Source organism: Apis laboriosa, unplaced genomic scaffold, assembly GCF_014066325.1.
Source record: "Apis laboriosa isolate Shangri-la unplaced genomic scaffold, ASM1406632v1 scaffold229_cov158, whole genome shotgun sequence".
NCBI lineage: Eukaryota > Metazoa > Arthropoda > Insecta > Hymenoptera > Apidae > Apis > Apis laboriosa.
The window spans coordinates 139350-160652 of record NW_025222413.1 but is presented as its reverse complement, the minus strand read 5'-3'; the positions used below and the strand labels follow the sequence as shown (position 1 = coordinate 160652).

Below are 21303 nucleotides of genomic sequence, written 5' to 3'. Positions count from 1 at the left end.
ATGATGTATTGGTTAAACCTGTAATTTCAAGTCCATCTTATTCGACGATGAACTTTGATCCCGTTAAGCGAAAACCCTCATTATGTAAATATAAGCATGACCAATATGATCTATCTAGTACGTAACATCAATATCAAGTTCAGGAAACATGTGCATAGAGAATTTTTTTCTAAATCGAAATATGAACTTGAATTCTTAAAAAATATATTCATGTAAGTACAGTTTCTGTATCTAACATTTCAGTATCATGTTCAGTATCGGATGGAAGAAAAATAAAAAATTTATTTACAAGGAAATTTTATCATGAAATGTTATTTGAATCGGATTTTTTCTCTAGAAATGTAAAATATAAATTTCCATCTCTAGAAATGGAAAATGTATATAATGTATACAAACTATAAAATTTCCAGATATTTCTTCAAGAGATGTATGATGTATGATGCCATTTATCACTGTAATGAAGATTAGAATATACTGTAATTGCTTCCTATTTTGCTTACCTTCCATCTACATAGGGGAAGAAAATGACGTGAGATAATTTTATCACATCTTTTTTCTTAACCATCTTTTCATTCGTCATCTCTATATTTTCTATTCTATCCCTTAATGCTTTTACAAAACCTTATTGCTCTTACTTACTTTTGAGTTTCCAATAAATCTCATTAACTAGTTGAAATCTTTAATTTTTACTTATCTGACGTCTAATCTATTGTCTTGTCAAATTTTATTTTCCATTTATCGAATAGAAAATTTAATTCAATTTCTAGCTACCCAACATTCAATTCATCATTCTTTGTATCATTATCAGAATTGGAGAGAATATTTTTAGTTTCTATAAATTGATTTTACAAACTCGCCATATCTCTAAATCCGTGTGATTAAGCGTTAACCCTCGTCCAATTTCTAAACTCTACTAACACTTAATCTATCATCTAAAGCTCATTCATCTATTCTTTATCTCCATCTAAAGCTCATTATACATTTCCATTTTACATCAACTCGAATAATTATCATCATATCACTGTCATTTTCAAAAGAATTCTCATCTAATCTATTCTTAAACGTATCACATCACTCAATCCATCGTTACTAAAACTCATCCTTCTTTCATTATATCTTCTCGATCTAATCTACCAAATGTTGAAACAGTTATATAATCAAATCACTGTCGTTTTTGGAAAAATTCTTATCTTCAACGATCTACTCGATCCCACACCTATTCTTCCTACGTTCTCGACGAGCGCTAAGGAGCGACTAACAAGCATCCATGTTGCTTCACGCTTGCCGGGTGGCAAAGGAACAGGACGAGAAGGAACGACGACAGGAGTGGAACAGAGAGGAAAGCTGCATCGTTGGAATAACAGTACTCTCACATTGGTGAACGCCGTCGAAGCACGGTACCGTTATCGGTTACCGCGTTACCACGTCGAAGAGGACCAGCGATGGAAACCAGAGAATCCAGACTGCGGTTGCTCAGCTTCTCCCTTCATTCTCATCCTCTTTCCTCGTATTTTTTTTTTTTTTTCTCTTCTTGTTCCCTTGACCCCAGCCGTCCTTTCACGATCGGAGTAAAAATATTGGTCACTGGATACAATGTAACGTGTAACAAAACGACACGCAGATCTCGTTATACGTGATCCCGTATCGATCTTTGGAACGAATACGAATAGTCTCGCTTCATGAATCAATCGCGTGAAATTTGAGAGGTATATGCTTCTTTTAAGCTTAGATTTTTTTAATTTTCGCTCCGATCGCGTGGATTTGAATAGATCTAAAAGGCGAAGTGAAAATTTGTAATAGGCACTGAACGAGTTTCGATTTTTTAATAGATCATTCGTGAAAATCAGCAATTATTTTTATTAATGTTTTATTATACGGAATAATGGGGAAGTCAGCAGTCTTTTCCTGTAATTTCTTTTCGATGCAAATAAGTTAGTCTTGAGTTAGTATTATAATGGTAATGAGTAGGTATCGTGCGTTTTTCAATTCCTTAGCAATTTAAGCATTTCCTTTGGATAATGATTACACATTAAATACAGGGTAATTTGCATAATATACGTAACTAGTTTTCGACCCACTTTCCCGCCAGCACTGTCGAATTTCTTCTCGCTAAAACGCACAAATTTAGATAAATTATAATTACGGGATACATATTACAGTCTTTTTGTTTCGAATAACTATTCTTACGCAAAAATATCTAATCGTTATCTTTCAAATTTCTGAAAACTAATAATCCAAAGTATCCTACTTTTAAAAAAGAAAACCGTTTTAGAAAAGAAAAAAGTGGAGAAAATTCTATAAAACTTGGAATTCGCGGATCGTTCTTAACGCATAATTTTAATTAAATTAATTAAATTATCAAAAAAAAAAAAAAAGAAAGAAAGAAAAGAATTACAAAAAGAAAATGAATATCTTCATACACGATGTAATCATTTCACTCTCTCGAGAATTCCAAAAATAGAATTTTCCCTCTAAACCACAACTTTCTATTTACTTATCCCTCTCAAGCGTCATATCTCCAGAAATTGAATAAAGATCGATAGTAAACCGATTAATCAAAATGATGCGTACGTGTCATCCATGTGTCTCGAGACGAGGTTTCCGGTAAAAAGCTGCGGGGGGTGGGGGGAGGGGGGGGCAGACGTTCACCCTTCCTATGGAGCACCGCGAGGAGAGCAGAAAGTCTCTCTCCGTCGATCTTCATCCTCTTGTTCCTCCTCCTCCTCCTCCTCCTCCTCCTCCTTCTCGTTCCAGCGTGGAGGAGCCGACTCACTGGCCAGAGAACTCGAGTCTCTCCTGCGGAACATCCCCGGCAGTTTCACGTCGACGGTCATCCGGATCGACTCGCGGCCAAGGTCGTTCGTCAATGTTCTCTTCTGTGTGTTCGCCAATCGACGTAGGGGGACGTCGATTTTAAAGGGAGCGAGTTCAATTAATCCAAGTTTGTGAAAGAAGAATTGTGCTTTGATTTTTCTTCGTCGAAAGGATCGTGTAATTTTGATAAATGAAGAAGATGGAAGAATCTGGAGTATTGTGGATCGACGAGTGATTTTCACGATGGAATTAATAGTGGGCGTGCACCGGTGTTTCTCCAGAGGATTTTGGATATTTCTATGTTTGAAGATTTTTTAGCAATAATGAGATTAAGGGAATCGATTGGGAAAGTAAGTGGAATGAAATTTTAATATATATATATAGTTATATATCACGTGTCATTAAAAGAATTTAAGAAAGATTTTAAGAATAGTTTCTTCTTGTTCTCGATAATAATTTCTTTGTTACAGAGTGAAAAATATTGTTTAAATGTAAGTGAAAGAGAGAGAAAGATTCGATGTTCCTTTATTTATTTGTATAATAATATTATTCATATAATTATTCACATACACTACATTTTATATCATTTTCATTGTTAATAATTCGATTACAATAGTAATTCTCATACATTTAATTTGTTCAATTCAAGAATATTTCTAAAAAAAAAAACGAGAATAAAGTTTAATAAAATTTATAAATATTCTTTGAATAAATATCATTAAAATATAAAAAATAATTATCTTTCTTTAGTCTTAAAAAAATTAGTTCTTGAAGAAATTGAGTAAAAATATGCAAATTTTATTTAAAAAAAAGATAAGTAACGACAAAGGAAATCAATGATGTTTTGTTTATTTCAATTTTTACTCAATTTCGCAAAGATTACCTTATTCGTTTTTTAACTCTATTTTCTTCGACTTCCATTTTTCTCCGATTTATCCGACCAATCGAGATTTTCACCTCGAAGGAGCGAGTGAGTGAATTCGACACGATTTTCCTTCGCACGCAAACAGTTTCGTGTGACCAGTTTTAGTAACTTCCGTCTGTTTATTCGATTTTCATCAGACTGAACTCGGCCGGGAAACGAACCATAAACTTGGTAATTGTAATTTGAACGATCCACACTCTTTAAATCAGAAAACTACTAGCTTCTTCATGCGATTCGTCGACACGTGATATCCATTTGTCGACCTTAATATTCGCTGCCTTTGCCGGCCATCGCGTGAAGGAAGATGTATACTTCGTCATTCGTAGAGATGAGAGGCTAAATAAGCAGCAGCTGGTTTTTATCTTGTAATTACTCCAAAGTTTATATTTATTAAAATGATAGATAGAATATTTAGTGAATTGAGAAAATATTTAAAAAAAAGGAAAATAAAATCGTTTTTTGATAAATCAATCCCTAATTAATTACATATGTATTCTATAATATGTATATTTCCTTTGATATAATATAATATAATATAATTTTATTTTATTATATTTATTTTATTAAATTCTAACCTTAGATTTATATTTATTAAATTATTATTATTAGAAGATTATTAAGAAATTAACAATAAAAATGATATATACAATTCAGTCAATTCATCGTTTTTTTGTTATAAATTATTTATTTAAAAAAATTTATATTATATATTTCTAAATTCATTTGTATATATTATATAGAATACCGATAAGAATGTAGTAGTTTTAAAAAATATTGTTCGTTGATAAATTAGTTGATAAAGAATACAGAAAAAGTAGTAAAGTTAATGTCTCGTGAATAGATTTCGTTCAAGTTTATGGACCATTCTTTTGTTTGAGTTACGTTTAAAAATGAAATCTTGTTGAGCGGCTTGTTAAATAGACAATTAAGACGCGTATTTAATTTTAACTCGAGATAAGTAACGATTCAATTAAGTTCTTCCAATATCTTCATCTTGAATATTTTTTTTATTAATTGTATTTTACTGCAATGCATAATTATGTATGATTCCACTTATAAATTAATCTTTTTATCTTCGTATTGATTAAACAAACATGACTCGTATTGGTTTAAATTCAATTAATAAAATTTGAAAAATTAAATATTCCTAATCATCCTAAATCATTTTCTTTAAAAAATATGCGACTTTCTTTAAATCCTATGGTCGCATATCGACCATTAAGATTTTGATCACAAAATAATTAGAGCCATTTTGTTTTTTGTAAGAATAATCTATCAATTAAAATTATAAACAATTTATTGAATTAACAAGCTAATAATTAAATTTCTAAGTAATTGATACTTTTTCTTTATAATTTTTCAATTAAAATATCATTACTATATTTCATTATATCCGTCACACAAAATTCATTAATATAGATCTGCTATTATTTGTAAATTTTACAATAATATTTAACCCAATTGCTGTACCCAATCTGTACCCAATATTTGAGACGTACAACAAAATTTAAAATTCGTTCCCGTTTGTTGCAATTAACAGAATAATTGTCCAATTTTCGATAATCGGTCACGACTTGAGCGTGCAACGGTGAACATACGAACAGATGGGCTTCGTTTAAGTGCTCGTGTCAGCGACAGTTATTCTCCATAATACACAAGTTGAGAAGATAGCCACCTTCAGAAAAGTCGATCCGAATAACTGTACAAGGTTTTACGCAGCTTCGTTTTTCAGAAGAATTTGTAAATTAGAAATTATAATTACCATATATATGTATATTATATTCTTCTTCGACTTATTCTGAACGGATTCTGATATGATTCAATACACCACCTCAGAAGGAAATGATTCTTTATTGGCTTTTGAATGACATTCACAATTTTGGTGAGGATAACTGGATGAGGATTGATTAAGAAGATAGTGGTTGAGTTCTTTTATGAATTGCATTTATACAAATCACTTGGAAGTGAAAAGAAACAATTCTTATTACGATTTTGATCACAAAAAGTAGATAAATTTACTTTCTGAATGTTATCAAGTTATGTGATTCGATATTTTTAGGGAGATTTATTTACTAGAGTCTAAAACTTGACTTAATTTAACATTTGTCTCAAAAATAATCTGAAACTTTCTATACATGTATTTTTGAAAAAATATTTCTTTTGTAATTCAAATTTTCAATAATTAATAATATTCTCATTTTTTCCTTATATGTTTCTACTATTTTGATTAATTTAAATGTCTTAAAATAATGAATAAAGTATTATAATTATATATTTTGAAAAAGTTTTCCAATTTTTTTTATCATGGCACAATACGAAATTTGTATAGCTATTCTTATCAGCTCATTGTATTCTCTGTAAAAATAAAAAAACGATTCAAAGAATCATTATAAAGCATTACCGATGCAAAATTAAGATATCTCTATAAATCAATTTCCATTCTTTTGAGAATGAAGTTATATTCTTAAAAAATACTATGTAGATATTAAAAAATGTTATCGCACATGGTGAAATTCAAGTTTTGCATCGCTTCTTCCCCGATAGACCTTCAACGTTCAAAAGAAACGCGAGTGCCAAGTGAAAATCGAGCGGTGTTCATGTCGATGGCATGCATGCAATAATTCTATCGAGTATTCGCGATTTCTATCGCGGTAAACAATTGCGATTCGCGAAACATAATTCCTTCTTATCCATTCTAAACCAGGTTTCGTGTGACTTGCGAACTTGCGAGCGTGAAAATTCCTTTGGAATTCGCTGATGCAACAATAGCAAAGATGTTCTAGTTACGATTTACGATCAGACACAAACCGTAAGGAAATTGAGCGAGATTCATTGATTCATTGAGAGTTTAATTCGCATAGTTATGACATATCGAATCTTTTGCATAAAAAAATTGATATTGAAATTCTGAAAAAATTACAAAGAAAATTAAAATTTTATAATAATGTATAGATCACGTTGATATTATATTATTCATCTCAAGATAATTTCTACTATACCATAAGTTATTATTTGAAATTAAAAATAAAACAATTACAAATTAAATTTCTTTAATAAATTTTTAAAATTAAATAAAAAATTTAAAATAAAAAAAGATAAATCTAAAAGTACTTAAAGCACAATTCATTACAATTATTATATACGTTAGATACACAATACAGCTGAATAAATTAGGATTAAAATGTGTCATATATTGATAGAAATTATAATAATTTTACTAGTAGTATTTTTCCTAAAAATATATTGAAAAATATAAGATCTGAAGATTTTGCAAATTAATATACCTGTTAAAAATATTACATAAAAGAATCTGTTCCAAAAAAATCATCCTGCAGCTTAATTAAGAATAGGATGGATATTCATGGCTAAAAGCATGATATCGAAGGGTGAAATTACGAGGAGCTATCACTTTTACTGAAACTTTGAAAGGCGTCCATCGAGAAGATCGGATAAGTCTTTTTTATCCAATTTTCTTGCCTGCAATTACAGTTTTAATTGCTAGTACGTCCGACGCGGTTTGTTCTCGCATAAATTTAACGCAGGTTGCGGATCAGCGGCAAGTGTCCGTGGAAACGAGGTGAGATCCTTGCCAGATCTCCACAATCCAATCCTGCGAATTTTTTTTCACCGCCACTTATCTTCGTGAACTTCTTATTGGATGTTCAAAAGTTCATTGACATTTTTATTTCTTATCTTATTTTTATTTCTTAATAGTCAATAATTATAGTCAAAATCATCGTTAATAATCAAGTCTCTTTTTCTTGTTAATAAAAAGTCGATTCATCAATATATATTGCTGACCATAAATACTTTGTGAAAAATAGTCGTACAATAATCTTCATGAGTTCATTTTGAAGATCGAACCATCTATTTTTATATTCTTACGCTAAATTGTCTTTCTTTCTCGAAAAAAATTATTTTACACCAGGAAATGAATAGTGAAAATTTTTCTTTCTCTAAGAAAATTAATAAAATTCAAATATTTAAAAAATTTTTTAAACAATTAAAATTGTATATAAATTTGAAGATTGAAATTTTTCCAATTTAAAATGCTTTGCACGTGTATCCAAAATATTCTGCTCATATCAAATTACTTTTTACCATCGAAGACATGCTTTTCATTCAAAATAATTGGTCTAAAACAATGTATAAGCAATCAATAATCAAGTAATCAATACTTGAAATGATAAAATTTTATAATGAAAGATAATTACCTGTTATCGAAAAAAAAAAACATTTGTTGAATTATTTCAGAACGAATGACGTCGATGTATAGAAATACAACCAAGAGAAAAGCCATAGGGAGCCTGCAAGACGTGGATCTTATTCTAATATAATTTAAATTGAAAATGTCTTGCGTGGGGATGTCCTGTTACGAAGATGGCTTCCGGTTGGCTGGTCCCGCCTCGGAATGCTCTCTCAGGAGCAAAGCTCGCATTGATGCCCTTTTCGAGGACTCCAGGTACACAAATTTAATGCTTCTCGATTTCTTAAATTCCAAAATCTCAAATTCCTAGAAAAAAAAAAAAAAGAAAAGAAATAATAATAATAAAATATTCAAAAGAAATTAAAGGAATTAAATGTTATTCGACATTTATTGATTTGTAGATCGATTTACGGATCCAACATTGGGGGATGGTACGGTGGGGTATCGACTGTGAACTCGAATTACGTGGAGAACGTGGGGGCGGAGGAGCAAAGGCGGGTGAACAGCGCCGTACAAGCGCGGATCGAAGCGATGTTCGCCTCGGTGGAGGCCGAAAGCGGAACACCCGAAGAATGCGTCGCTGCAATTTTACCGGTAACATATACATATTGATTACTTTCCTTTATAATTTTTATTCTCGTATAATTATTCTCATGAACTCGAATGATAATGACGCTTATTATTAACAACATTAATTATATATATTTTTTTGTATCCACTTACAAAGAAAAATTATCTTTTCCTTATAATATTATGTAACTTTTCTACGAAACATTTTTTTTTTATGCAATAAATAATTTACATGTTTGTTGAAATGACATCTTGTATATATACGATTAAACGATGAATATATGGGTAAATATTTTAATTCAGAATCTTGTAATTATTAATTTTCTTCTATATTTTAATAAATTCAATTGTTAAGAATTTAACGTCAGTATGAAAGCATTCGCTCAATTTTTAAAAATTTCTCATCTTCTTCTAGTTTCTTCACTTTTAAATATACGAAAAAAATTTCAATTTCTCGAGAACAAAATTCGAATTGATTTTCTTAAAATAAATATTTTTAGAATAAGTCTGTATATGCAATTCGCCAAACGTATATCGCAGCAAAGATTTCACTGCAATTAGACGGGATCACGAAGAAAAAGAAGATTTTCACTTATGTTAATTTGACCATACGGCCTCGTCACCGCATCCCTCTCCCTAAGTACTGAGAAAAATCTCTGAACGATCATTCGTTCCACTCTCGAGACGAGTTCGCAGCTGTTCGCGCCTTGGCCATGTATTCACCTACTTCACGAGTTGAAAATTGCCTTCAAACACGCGTCGATCGCTTTATGCTTCACCAAGAAAATATCAAACTCGTGCGGACGATGAATGAAAAAATCTTTTCGCAATTTTACTTTTAGATCAATTCTATTCGAGATAAGAAAATATACTCGAATGAGAACGACGAGATATTAAAATTGTAAAGTTTCTTAATACAACTATAGAATATTATAAATTAATTGAATATATATTAAATATTTCAATTAATTATTTAATCATGGTTTACTCTAAATTCTTTCATGTATGAAAAATTTAAAAAATAATTCAATGCAAAGCAATTTCGAATGGAAATAAAATTTAGATTTAGTATAATTGGTTGTACTACTTGTTCGTTCGAAAATTATATCATTAATTATCAATTCCTTTTTCTACAATTAACGCGATAATATGGATTTTTATTGATTTTCAAATTTTTCTAATAATGTTGAAGAAAATGATAATAATTTTCAACATCAACTTCAAATTTTCAATAAACCGATCCCAACTTTACTTCAAGTGGATGATCCTAAAGAATATTTCCGTATTCGTCCAGTAATCATGAAGAATATCTTAAAAATATCTATATTTTTTTTCTTCTTATATTTTTTTTATCTGATCAAAGAGACGTATGTTAAATAATATTTGGCCGAATGAGGGTAGAACGAAACGTGTCAGCAGAGATTAAGAGCGTCGTAACACTTAATATTGTGTACTACTAATTATGCGACACGGTTGAGCGAAATTTTCATCGAGAAAGAGGCGAATATCGTTCCTAATGTCTAAGAGACGATGGAAAATATGTCGACGAGGTTGTTTCGTGAGATAGAAACGATATTTTTGAACAATTTTAACTCCTAACTCGCGTGATATCGTGATACACATCCTTCTTCAAAATTGATTTCTCTGAAGAGAACATCTAGTCCAAGTCGTATGTGCGTATTCAGTCACCGTATGAGCGAACAATTTTTTTACAAAATTTTAAAATTATAAAAATTCTATAAGTCCTTCGATATATAATTTGACCATAGTGATGAAAAATATTTTGCGTTGTTTATATAATGGTTGAAAAAGAAACTGAAACTTTTACATGCTTTCGTTTGGATAAAGAATCACCGAAACATACCTACTTTCTACTATATGAAATCATACGATATATTATTATTTCTATTACCCGAGATTTACAGTTTTTCCTCGTGAAAATAATTTTATTTCGTTATTCGTATTCTCGATTTTTAAGAATCAGCGCGATATTTTAATTAAAATTAAAATTATTTCTATAAAAACTTTCGTTAAATGAATTAATAAATTTTTTCTATATGATTATACACGTACATATACATTATTAATACTAAAAATTGTAGAAATCTATAAAAAAAAGTATTTACAACCGAGATAAATAATTTTTAATAGTTTTCCAACATATAATTTATTATAAATATTAATTAAAATCTTAAAAACAAATTAATTCAATGTCTTTTTAAAACTTTTTATTTAGAAAGATGAATAATTCGCATAAAAGAGGATTCTTTTATCCAAACGATAAATGATATTTTTTTGTCTTTTTTGAAGTACATCTTTCATGTTTCATCAAATGAAATGTTGTTAATATATTCGTGAGACATCTCTATGAAAGACTGATTCTTCAAAACAATTGAATTAATGTTAGATGAAGCAAAATGAAGACAGAAATTCTACATTTTATCTCATTTTAATTAACACAAACTTCAATCGTGTATAAATTAATAAATAAGCCTCAAGCGATATTTTTGTATCTAAAATCTTCCAAAGGTATCTCACATATCCATAACTTACAATATAACTCAATGTAAATCCATATTTGACGAATACGAATGAAATTGTAAATCTAATTTACTAAAAAAAGAAAAAAAGAAAAAAAGGAATATTAATAAGTATTCAATTAAAATATTCAAAGACAAAAGAGCACGGGTACTTTTCTCAGGTATCCGTGGTCCCAACGATTTTTAATCATCACTTTCATTCCATTCACGATTCACGAAGCGTGACTAGGCTGGACTATGTATTCGGAGCATTGAAAAATTCCCCTTCGTTGCCACGAATAGGTATGCGGATTTTTCTTATTGCCCCGCTTTTATGCTCTCCCTCTTCCGCATCGTTTCGTTGCGCCATCCGCGATGATGCCTCGCCGAGGCCAGATCATTGCCTCAGATCATTGCCTCAACACGATCCAGAGTATTATACGATCTTGAAATTGAGAAAGGAATTTCTTCCATAGTGATTTGAATTTATCATCTTTTCTAGATAACACGATTGTGATTACTGTAAATTTAAAAAAAAAGAAAAAAAAAGTGCAATCGCATTTCTGGTTTTGAAACGGCGACGAAGCGATAAGGAAACTGGGAAAGTGGGTTTGTAGGGAAATTTGTAACATGGAGGAAGAACGAGTTCACGTATGGTCGAAGGTTCGATGCACGGTATATATTTAAGAAAGAAATTTGGGTACAAGATCTGGAGAAAGGAAGTATACTTGTGTATACTGGATTGAAAAGAGGTAGAATGTAATGTAGGGTAGAGTTAAGCATTATTGAAATAAAATATATATTTGAAAATAAAATATTTTGCAGTCGTCATTGAAAATAATTTTAATTAAAAATATTGTGATTCCTATTAAAAATGCGAATAGAACAGAGCATAATAAGAAAATAAAGTGTGATTAAAATAATATATTATCTTATTTTGGCTAAATGTTATTGAAATAATCATCATGTATTGATTTAAATTATTTTATATTTTATTATTTATATTTCTCAAATGAAATAATTTCTTAGAGTTATTTTCTTTTACTAATATTTTGCTGATTGGAAAAAAATCGAAATATTTCAATAACATTTTTTTATCAGCGTTAAATTTAAGCCATTATCATATATTATTCGTTCCATCATCCGCAGATGTCTGTCCCAATATGCAAACTAGTTTCGTTGTTACAGTTACGGATAAAGTCTGTTGAAGTAATAAAAAAGTGTGTCACATTGCGTCTAGCACACTTTAAAAATTCATTTTTTCACTATCTAAATTATCATATATTGAACGATAGACGTTAAAAAATATTCTCTTTTTTAAGAGCCATTAACATTTCTGTCCTTTAGAAATAAATTTTTCAAAAGATATCACAAATGTTTATAACGATGGCACTTAATCAAATGTGTTAATTCTTATCAATATTTTTCGCTTCTTCCGCGAAATATTCTAAAAATAATATTCAAAAATTCATAATATTCATATTCTTTATATATAGTTCCAAATGCAAGGGTATCTAATTTTTTCGTTAATAATTTTTCATTTCACTTTTATATTGAAAATATGCAACAAACAATTACATCGTAAAACGATTTTACAATGATTCTGCTTAATCAGCATCGATGAAATTCTTGATAATACCATCGATTCGTCTATATAATTTACGCGATATTTATATCTTAATGAACTTTCATTATACCGCTATTTAAATGCGCGCGCCTCGCTATCTTTTTAATAGATCCATTATCATTTTTCACTCTAATGATATCTGCCTGATATACGATAACCATTAGGATAACTAATTTGATGCTTTCGATAATAGCCATATCATAACATATAATAACAATAATCATTACTACATTTTTTAATTTACTTTAATATTTTTAATTCACTCTTTTTCATTTTCACTTTTCATCCGTCTTTTTTTCATTTTAATTTCAACATATAATACGACACGCAATAACAAATACTTTGTAAATAATTGTAATGTAAAAGTAAGCGTTTATATCCAAATTCTATTTTCCAGTAAGAAATATGGCACGTTTATATTGCTGCGGCTAGAAATGAGACAAAAAAATATGGAAATATTAAAAAATCTTATCTTTTAATTTAGAAAAGGGAAATTATTTGTATCAAATTATTACTCATTCACTCAGGTGAAATACATGGGAGCAGCTCCAGTAGGTGGTCGTGTAGCCAGCGTTCGAGGTCTCCAAGAGCCTCTGCGTCAACTTCTGGAAAGGATCGACGACTCCGTGAGAGCGGAACTCGAGGTTTCGAGACGAGGGCTCACTTTTCGCATCAATGACGCCTGCGAGAAGAACAACCCCTTTCGCAGAATCGCCGTGTGGAGCGCGTTGAGGCTACGCGGTAAACGCATGCAATCGGGAGAGCTGCATCACGCTTTCTTGCCGTTGGTAGGCGATCACGAGCAGAGCCAGACAGGCGAGGAGAAGCACGCAGACTTATACAGGTGAGCATCGCGATGGAAAGCGTCTCGAGGAGAAATTAATGGCGTCGTGGTTACCTGTAATTAAATTTTTTCATGTGTTAGTACAATGACCTTGAGAAGAAGTATAATCGTTTGGAATTACAAAAATGGAGAAATTTTTATGGGATATTGTCGTTGGCTGTATCGTTCTATATTTAAAGATATTATTATTTTTCATTAATTAGCATCGGTTAAGCAAATATTTTATATCATATATCGAATAATTGAAATTTGTTTAGAAGACAATAATGTTCAGTTGAGTTAAACCTTTTGCTAAAATTCCTACGAAACTGAAAATGTTTCTTTCATTCGTATATCGAAACACGTATTTTTATTAAAAAAATTTTCTTCTAAATATTTAAACATAATAAATATTTTTATATTATGACCATTAAACTGACCATTGATTCGATTATTGACTACCGAATTGACCACGAATTGGCACGGACAATCAAATCAACTGACCAATGATTAATGGATCGATAAGTAATCGCTGACTTGTTCGATCAATATCGATCAATAATGAATTTTAATCAGTAACCAAATGGCTAATTAATTCCAAAACACAAAAAATATTTTCTTCGAGAAAAAAAAATTGTTGACGAAGTCGATCCTTTCCAGAACAATGCGTGGACTGAAAACGACAGCGGAAAATTATCCACCCATATTCGCTGTAGTAATGCGACGACCAGGTGCAACGAGATTATTAGAGTGTCACGCGTTCGCCTGTAAAACGGAAGACGACGCGGTGGCCGCAGCAGCGACCCTCTACAGAGCTCTTCTGGCTGATCTCGATGCGAATCGACGTCGACCAAGGCACACGAATGGCGTTGGTTGCGTGAGCCTAGCTTCGATAGCCTCCAGTGATAGAAAACCCAGCCTAAGTAGCAGACTCGGCATCAGAACGAACATTTTGCAAGCAGAATCTGTTAAACCGACTACTTCGCATCCTGTAAGACCTCCACGAACGAAGAAGATCTCGGTGTCCAGTTCGGTAACGGAGGATGAAACCTCGAAACCATCGGAATTACAAAAAGCACCGAGAAGGAAGAAAAAGAATTCAGACGTGAAAGCAGAAGATATTTTGGAGGCACGAGGAAGGAGAAGAGAGACTCCGAAGGAAAAAATGATTCCGCTCGTCCAGAATTTCAATTCTATCCAGAAAAACTTCGATTCGAGGGTATCTGAAAAGGAGGAATGGCAAAACTCGAAGAACAAGATATTTGGAACTAAATCGGACTTAATAATATCGGAAAAAATTGAAATGGACAATTTTAATAAATCCTCGAGTAAAATTTACGATATCGGAGCTAATGGATTGTACGAGACTGTTTCCAATAGATACGAGACATGTCCTGTGAGTGGAAAAGCAGGGAAAAACGAGAGTCTTAAGAAACAGAGCCCCGATAAGGAATCAGAAAGCATCAAGGACAAGATGTACGAAAAGACGCGTGATTCCTACGAACTGATCCCTTCGAAAGATATCTCCAAGAGTCAAGAGACGTATTCTTCAAATAAATCTCCTAAATCAAACGCTTTGATCCACGACAGGATCAAGGACAAACCGACTTGCAAGAGCGAAGAAAACTCGCTGTACGAGCGAGCGAATAAAAGAGGTAGCAAGGAGAGACTCTATGAAGATCATTTCAAAGACGTTGACAAGATATACAGTCTCGCTCAAGAGGATGTTCAGAGTAGTAGAACCGACAAACTCGAGAAAGGGAAGATAAGAAGTTCCCAGGAGGACATTTTCTTCGGCAGATCTCGCAAAAGTGACTTTTACCAATTGAATCAGGAAAATTTCGATGATTCCGTGCCCGTGGAACGAAGAAGATCGAGGGACCAGGAGAAATGTACATCCGGAAGACGAGTGAGCAGAGTGGTCACTATGGACAAGCCTCTGAAGAAACAGTTGAGCGACTCCACGTCGAATTTGGATTTATCCGAGTATAATCAGCCGAGGATCAGGAAGAGGAGCAGAGCTGGTAGCGAGCCACCCGTTAGCAGATCCGAAGACGCGACCAAGAATCTTCAAGAAGGCAAATTGAAGAGATCTCAAAGCGATATCGACGTGGATCGAGGAGATTTGATGACCAGGGTCGAGTTACCTAGAAGAGGAAGCTTTTTGAATCCTGGAAGCGCTAGAAGGCCTAATAGCATCAAAGGTGGCACTCCTCTGGGATTCACAGAGTTGTTCGACGAGTTTAGAAACCAGGAAGGCCTGACCAGTGTTGACGACATCTTGGCAGCTATTATCGGTAATTATCGTTCCATAAAATTGAAAATAACCCACAATATATATGTAATATTTTTATATTGTCTTTTTCATTTAGATCCCGAAGGGATGTCCTTCAACGATTTGAAACCATTGTATAAAGAGTTCTTGTTGAAATTGGCGGCGACGTTGACACAGGATGAGTTGTATCAGAGGTCAGCGAGCATAATGAGAAGACGTCGAAGACCGCAACGAAGACGATCGAATCGACGAACCTGCTTACTTGGCAGGGCTATCAAGAGGTCGGTGTCGAGGCTGAAAGGTGGACCGACAGAATTCACTTCCGTCATATTCCCTGCAAAAAGATTGAACGATAGTTTCGGTAGCAGTTCTTCCTGCGATGTCAGAAACAATCACAGAAACCGCGTATTGGCTAGCAGGCTGGCGAAGAGAAGGTCTTCTTGGAGGACGAGTAAAAATGCTTGCCACACTACTTCGGAGGACAGTGATACATGTAAATAAATATTTAATTTCTTATTTCTTTAGAAAAATAAATGTTCGAATAATTGTCACTTTATCTTTAAAACTTTTATCGTATAATCATATTTATTCATATTTTATGAATATAAAATTTTTGTCATTTTGAGAAACAATTGTACGCTTCAAATGCTTAAATTTACTTGCATTTACATTTTTTAAAATTTATTTTATCCGTATTAAAAGATACTAAACACACAAATATTCTATTCTGTCTTATTGTATAAATCTCAGTTCTAATTTAATTATTTATTAACTAAACGAAGTGACAATTATTAAATCACTGAAAATTATTTGGAACACCTATATTTTATAGGATAATATGAAAAAAATGTAGATATTTAAAAATTTTGAATTTTATGAAAGAAAATTCGAATGAAAAACTTATATAGAGTTTGAAAATCAATTACGATTTAACATAGATTCAAAAAAATATCACAAAAGATTTATCAAAGCGTTGAAATTCTTCAGGTAGAAGATTAAACAGAAGCGCAGGCGTTGCCGCGAATAGGAGCAGCAGTGGTTACGTGAGTTGCAGCGAGTGCAGTTACGATTCTGAGTCTTGCACCTGCGTATCGGCGGACAAATGTTATTGCTCGTTGTCCAGAAGAATTCCGGAACAGCCTCATGTGCCTCCAAACACGGTGGTGTGCTCGTGTGACACCGACAGCTGCTCCGAGAGCAATAAGTGTTACTGCGCCCGACAATCGATTCGTCCGACGATACTGGAACAACTGAGGCAAAGGGGCATCGTGCCCTATGAAAGTACCTTAAGCCGAGCCGGAAGTCCAGACAGAGCACGAGCGACGAAGACAGGGAGAGGTCGAACGCCTTCTCAAGGTTTGGATGTACTCAAGGTATGTCAAATTCTATAAAAATTAAATTTGTTGATGTAATTAAATTTTTATATGGAGAAATTAAGTTAGATTTTTATTTGTTTGAAGAAAAGATATTAGATTCGTTAAAATTCAAATTTCAGACATAATAATTCAGATGCTTGGAATTTCGAAGAAAAAATCTTAAGAATTTGAAAAATTATCTACTTTAAACTCTTAGAATTTCGAGTATTTAAGATTTCAAATACAAAGAATTCATTTGGGTATTTTGATACCTGAAAAAGAAAATGAAATCGAATAATTGAAATTAGATAAAATAATTAAACTGTAAAATTACATTGTATATTTTTTAGAAGCAGTCGTCATCAAGCTATGGCAGTTCGAACAATCTCGCCCTGGATTACGATCTTTTCAATCCAGATCGGAAATCTCAACAATCGTCGGACAGTGAAAAAGTGTTGGTCGTTAGTGCCAGAGACACGCAGGGTCGTTTGGTGTACGTTGGCGGCGCAGACAGGAATAAGAAATGTCATTCCCATTCTTCCAGTCGATCTGGAGCGCATCACGAAGCCCTTTCCATCAAGAAAAGCGCGGAAATCGCGGCAGTCTTCGGGGCTGATTCGAATAGGATCAGTAGACGAGCTAGTAATGCCTCCAGCATTAAGAGTTCCATTAGTCTCGAGGCTGGACTAGGATATTTACCATGATGATTCTTAATGTTAATTCTTCCTATTTGATCTAATCGAAATGTTTTAAGGATATAAAATATTTTTTTAAGTTATGGAGAAATCGAAAATTAATAAATTGATAATTAATAAATGGCAATGATGTAATTTTAAATAGGAAGATGCCAAAGAGATTAAAAAAGTATATAAAAATGAATTTATGAAAAGAATTTTTTATCTATATGTATAATTATACATTATATATATGCATATATAAGTTATTTTTTTATTTTTATTAAGAAAGAAACACCAGTTAGCAAAAAGGTGTAAATATTGTATTACATACTTGACTTAAATGGAAATATTTAGAAAGAAATAAATAAAAGATATTAAATTATATATTACGAAAATGTAAATGCTAGTGATACTATTATATGTTCTATTTTTATCATTATGAATATTTGTTTTATTAGAAAAATATTTGAAACCATTTGAAACGTGTATTAAGTTTTTACACAATTTAATTCGAAAAAATCGATGATGATAAATGCTCCAATATATCGATATATACATATATATATATATAGTTATTAATTAATAACAATACTAGTGATTTACATTTAATTCGGAGAAATATACCATACATCTGAAATATATCGGTCTTCAATATATCAGTAAAATGGTATCATATTCTCATTTTTGCGAGACTTGATCTCAGCAAGAATTATTTTGAGTCGAGTAAATTAAAATCATATTACTATTTGCATTAAAAAGAAATGTAATAAAATAAAATGCAAAAGAAAAAAGTAAATATTATACAAATATTATTTTAATAACATGCAAATATTTTACGAGTATCTATTATCTGTTTTTCTTCATTTTTATAATTGTTTGAAATATGTATATAAAAAAAATTAATTTTATTAAAATTTAGTCTATCTTTATTTATAATTTGTGATTATTTAAATATGTGATCGATTGTTTGTTCAAATTTCTTAATTCGTCCAATAGTTATATAAGATCTGATAATTTAACTAAAAATTTAATTTAACTAAAAAACAATTGACACAAGGGAATAGTGCAATATCACGCGCAATCTTGTTTTTTACGAGATAAATTGTTATTTTATATTTATAATATGTACATTTTGTGCAATGTATATGAAATAATTCGTATTATTGTACCAATATCATCATGTACTATTAATAAAGTCTTGATCCATTTTATAAAATTTCTCCGAGTATTCTACTGGAATCTCTATATTTTTTAGATTATCCAAACCTATTTCTTCTTCGGTTCTAAAATTTACGTAATATTTATTATTATATATGAAACAAAAAAAATTTGAAAGAAAGAATTAAGATCTCGGTACCTAATCAAAATATCTACAACATTTTCACAACTTAACAATGCATTTTTATTTTGCTCCCATTTATGATACTCTCTGAGTATGATGTACGTATTTTGCGCTCTCAATATTTCTCGGCCCCTTTTTGTTGCACATAGTTGAGCTAAAGCTTCTAGTAGCATAATCCTAAAACAATTAAAAAATAAAAATTTCTAAAAAAAAAAAAAAAAAAAAAAAAAATTTTTAATACCTAATATCCAAATCTGGCTCTCTCTGCTTTGTTTCTGATAAGTATTGCAGACTAACTGGCAATTTATCATTATCATCATCATCAAATTCTTCTGGTCCAGCCAATGGTAATAAAAGATACGATAAAATATCTACTTCAGGACTTAACAACCATTCATGATTTTCTACATCAAAACAACAGTTTTTCAAGGTGCCAACAATTCCACCCCGTCTTACTATACTATCTGCATATTCTGTGAAAGGAAGTAGTCTTTGAATGACATTACGATCTTTGTCCATTAAATACCTATATTGTAAAATAAAATAAAATTAAGATAAATAAAATTGATAATTAAATAAAAATAGAAAGATTAATTGATAACTTACCTTCTTACACGTGGAGATTGACTGAGGTTGCTAAAAACAGGTCCTAAATAATGAAGTTTGGCACCAACATTATTATATTGTTTAGCAGTAAATGCTGTCACAATACTGTCCCAAGTATAATCACTATTTTCAAAAAGTGTTATAATTCTATCCAATAAATGCAATGGTCTAGTCATATTGGAAAGAATCATACAACATGGATCTGCTAAAATACTTTCTTTGTCCATTATAAATCTATAAAAAAAATTAACAAAAATATTTATAAAAATAAAAAAAATATTATTTGATTTAGTTAATGATATACCTAATACAAACATGAATTAAATTGTAATTATATTTTTCATTCTTTGGTTGAGTTTCTGAAATTAATAAAAATGCATTTGTTCCTAGTTCATCTGCAGTTATATTTATTAAAGCTAGAGTTGCATCTTTTGAAATTGCAGTAGAAAAATCTTGAGTCAAGACAATTAATTGTACTAATAAATCTGGAAGTTTTAATAACAATTCTCGTCCTTCAATAGTGCCTGTTATACCTGTAATATGTAACAATTATCATGATAGAAATTAATAAAATTAAGAGATTAAAATAAAAACTGAAATAATAAAATATTTTTTAATAATAAATACTCACTGAGAACATGTTCTAAAGCGGTAGCTTTTAGATCTAATCGCGTATTTGGATTTAAATATTGCAATATTTCTTGAAGAGATTCCATTATAAATCAATAAAATAAAATAATCAAAATATATACACTATCACAAATGAATTATATACAATAAACTAGGATTTCTGAAAAAAATCTGATTATTAGAATAAAAATTGAGAAATTAGCGCCATCTTCAGAACTGTAAATGAAACATATATAGACAAGGAAAGTAAAATAATAAGACAAAGATAGAGATAGGATAAAAATATTGAAATCAGCGCCATCTTCAGAGTGCCGCAAATGAAACTCACAAAGAAAGGACGGAAAATGATAAGACAAAGATAGAGATAGATTAAGAATTGGCTGCTAGCGCCATCTCTGGATGCTTCTAGAAAAGTGATTCATCGATGGGATACCGATAGTGCAAGAAATGGCGCTAGCGATAAATAAGAACTGATTACCAACGTGATCTTTGGATATTTCTAGAAAAATGGTTATTTGAAGAGATATCGATAGTGTATGAGAGATGGCGCTAACGGTCAATTCTTAATCTATCTCTATTTTTGTCTTATTATTTTCTATCCTTTCTTTGTGAGTTTCATTTACGGCACTCTGAAGATGGCGCTGATTTTAATATTTTTATCCTATCTCTGTCCTTCTCTTGGTATTTGCTCTCCTTGTCTATACATGTTTCATCTAGCACTCTGAAGATGGCTAATTCTATTTTTATTCCACGATTCTTGAATTTTTATGAAATGAAAAAAATTATATGTTATATCTATTCTACATTTTTTTTGTATATATATTTTTAACAAATGGCAAATTAAAAATTCAATAACACTGAATATGTTTAATTAAATATTTGTAATTTATTGTTTTGGTATTTTTATAATATAACATTTTTTAAATGAAATTG

The 21303-nt window shown here is 31.1% G+C and overlaps 2 protein-coding genes and 1 long non-coding RNA gene across 4 annotated transcripts; 1 reads left to right on the top strand and 2 right to left on the bottom strand.

Moving 5' to 3' along the window:
* The first annotated feature begins 2654 nt into the window (after positions 1 to 2654).
* Positions 2655 to 17987, top strand: LOC122713083. Of its 2 annotated transcripts, XM_043933222.1 has the most exons (8): positions 2655 to 3164; positions 7994 to 8201; positions 8348 to 8540; positions 13190 to 13506; positions 14146 to 15782; positions 15858 to 16253; positions 16748 to 17133; positions 17466 to 17987. In XM_043933222.1, exons 2-8 carry the CDS (start codon positions 8089 to 8091, stop codon positions 17817 to 17819), a joined length of 3396 nt encoding a protein of 1131 aa, XP_043789157.1. In that variant the 5' UTR covers positions 2655 to 3164; positions 7994 to 8088; the 3' UTR covers positions 17820 to 17987. The 2 variants fall into 2 exon arrangements, with proteins under 2 accessions (XP_043789157.1, XP_043789156.1); XM_043933221.1 differs by having other exon boundaries at positions 14146 to 16253.
* Positions 13410 to 17583, bottom strand: LOC122713084. Its single transcript, XR_006346451.1, has 3 exons — positions 17450 to 17583; positions 17046 to 17145; positions 13410 to 13560 (listed from the first exon to the last, which is right to left on the bottom strand). It is a non-coding gene; the product is annotated as an uncharacterized LOC122713084 (long non-coding RNA).
* An 886-nt stretch (positions 17988 to 18873) lies between the features above and the next one.
* Positions 18874 to 20545, bottom strand: LOC122713091 (protein HGH1 homolog). The gene is made up of 6 exons (XM_043933233.1): positions 20372 to 20545; positions 20045 to 20273; positions 19741 to 19974; positions 19376 to 19660; positions 19150 to 19311; positions 18874 to 19075 (listed from the first exon to the last, which is right to left on the bottom strand). Exons 1-6 carry the CDS (start codon positions 20454 to 20456, stop codon positions 18970 to 18972), a joined length of 1101 nt encoding a protein of 366 aa, XP_043789168.1. The 5' UTR covers positions 20457 to 20545; the 3' UTR covers positions 18874 to 18969.
* Positions 20546 to 21303: the final 758 nt, after the last annotated feature.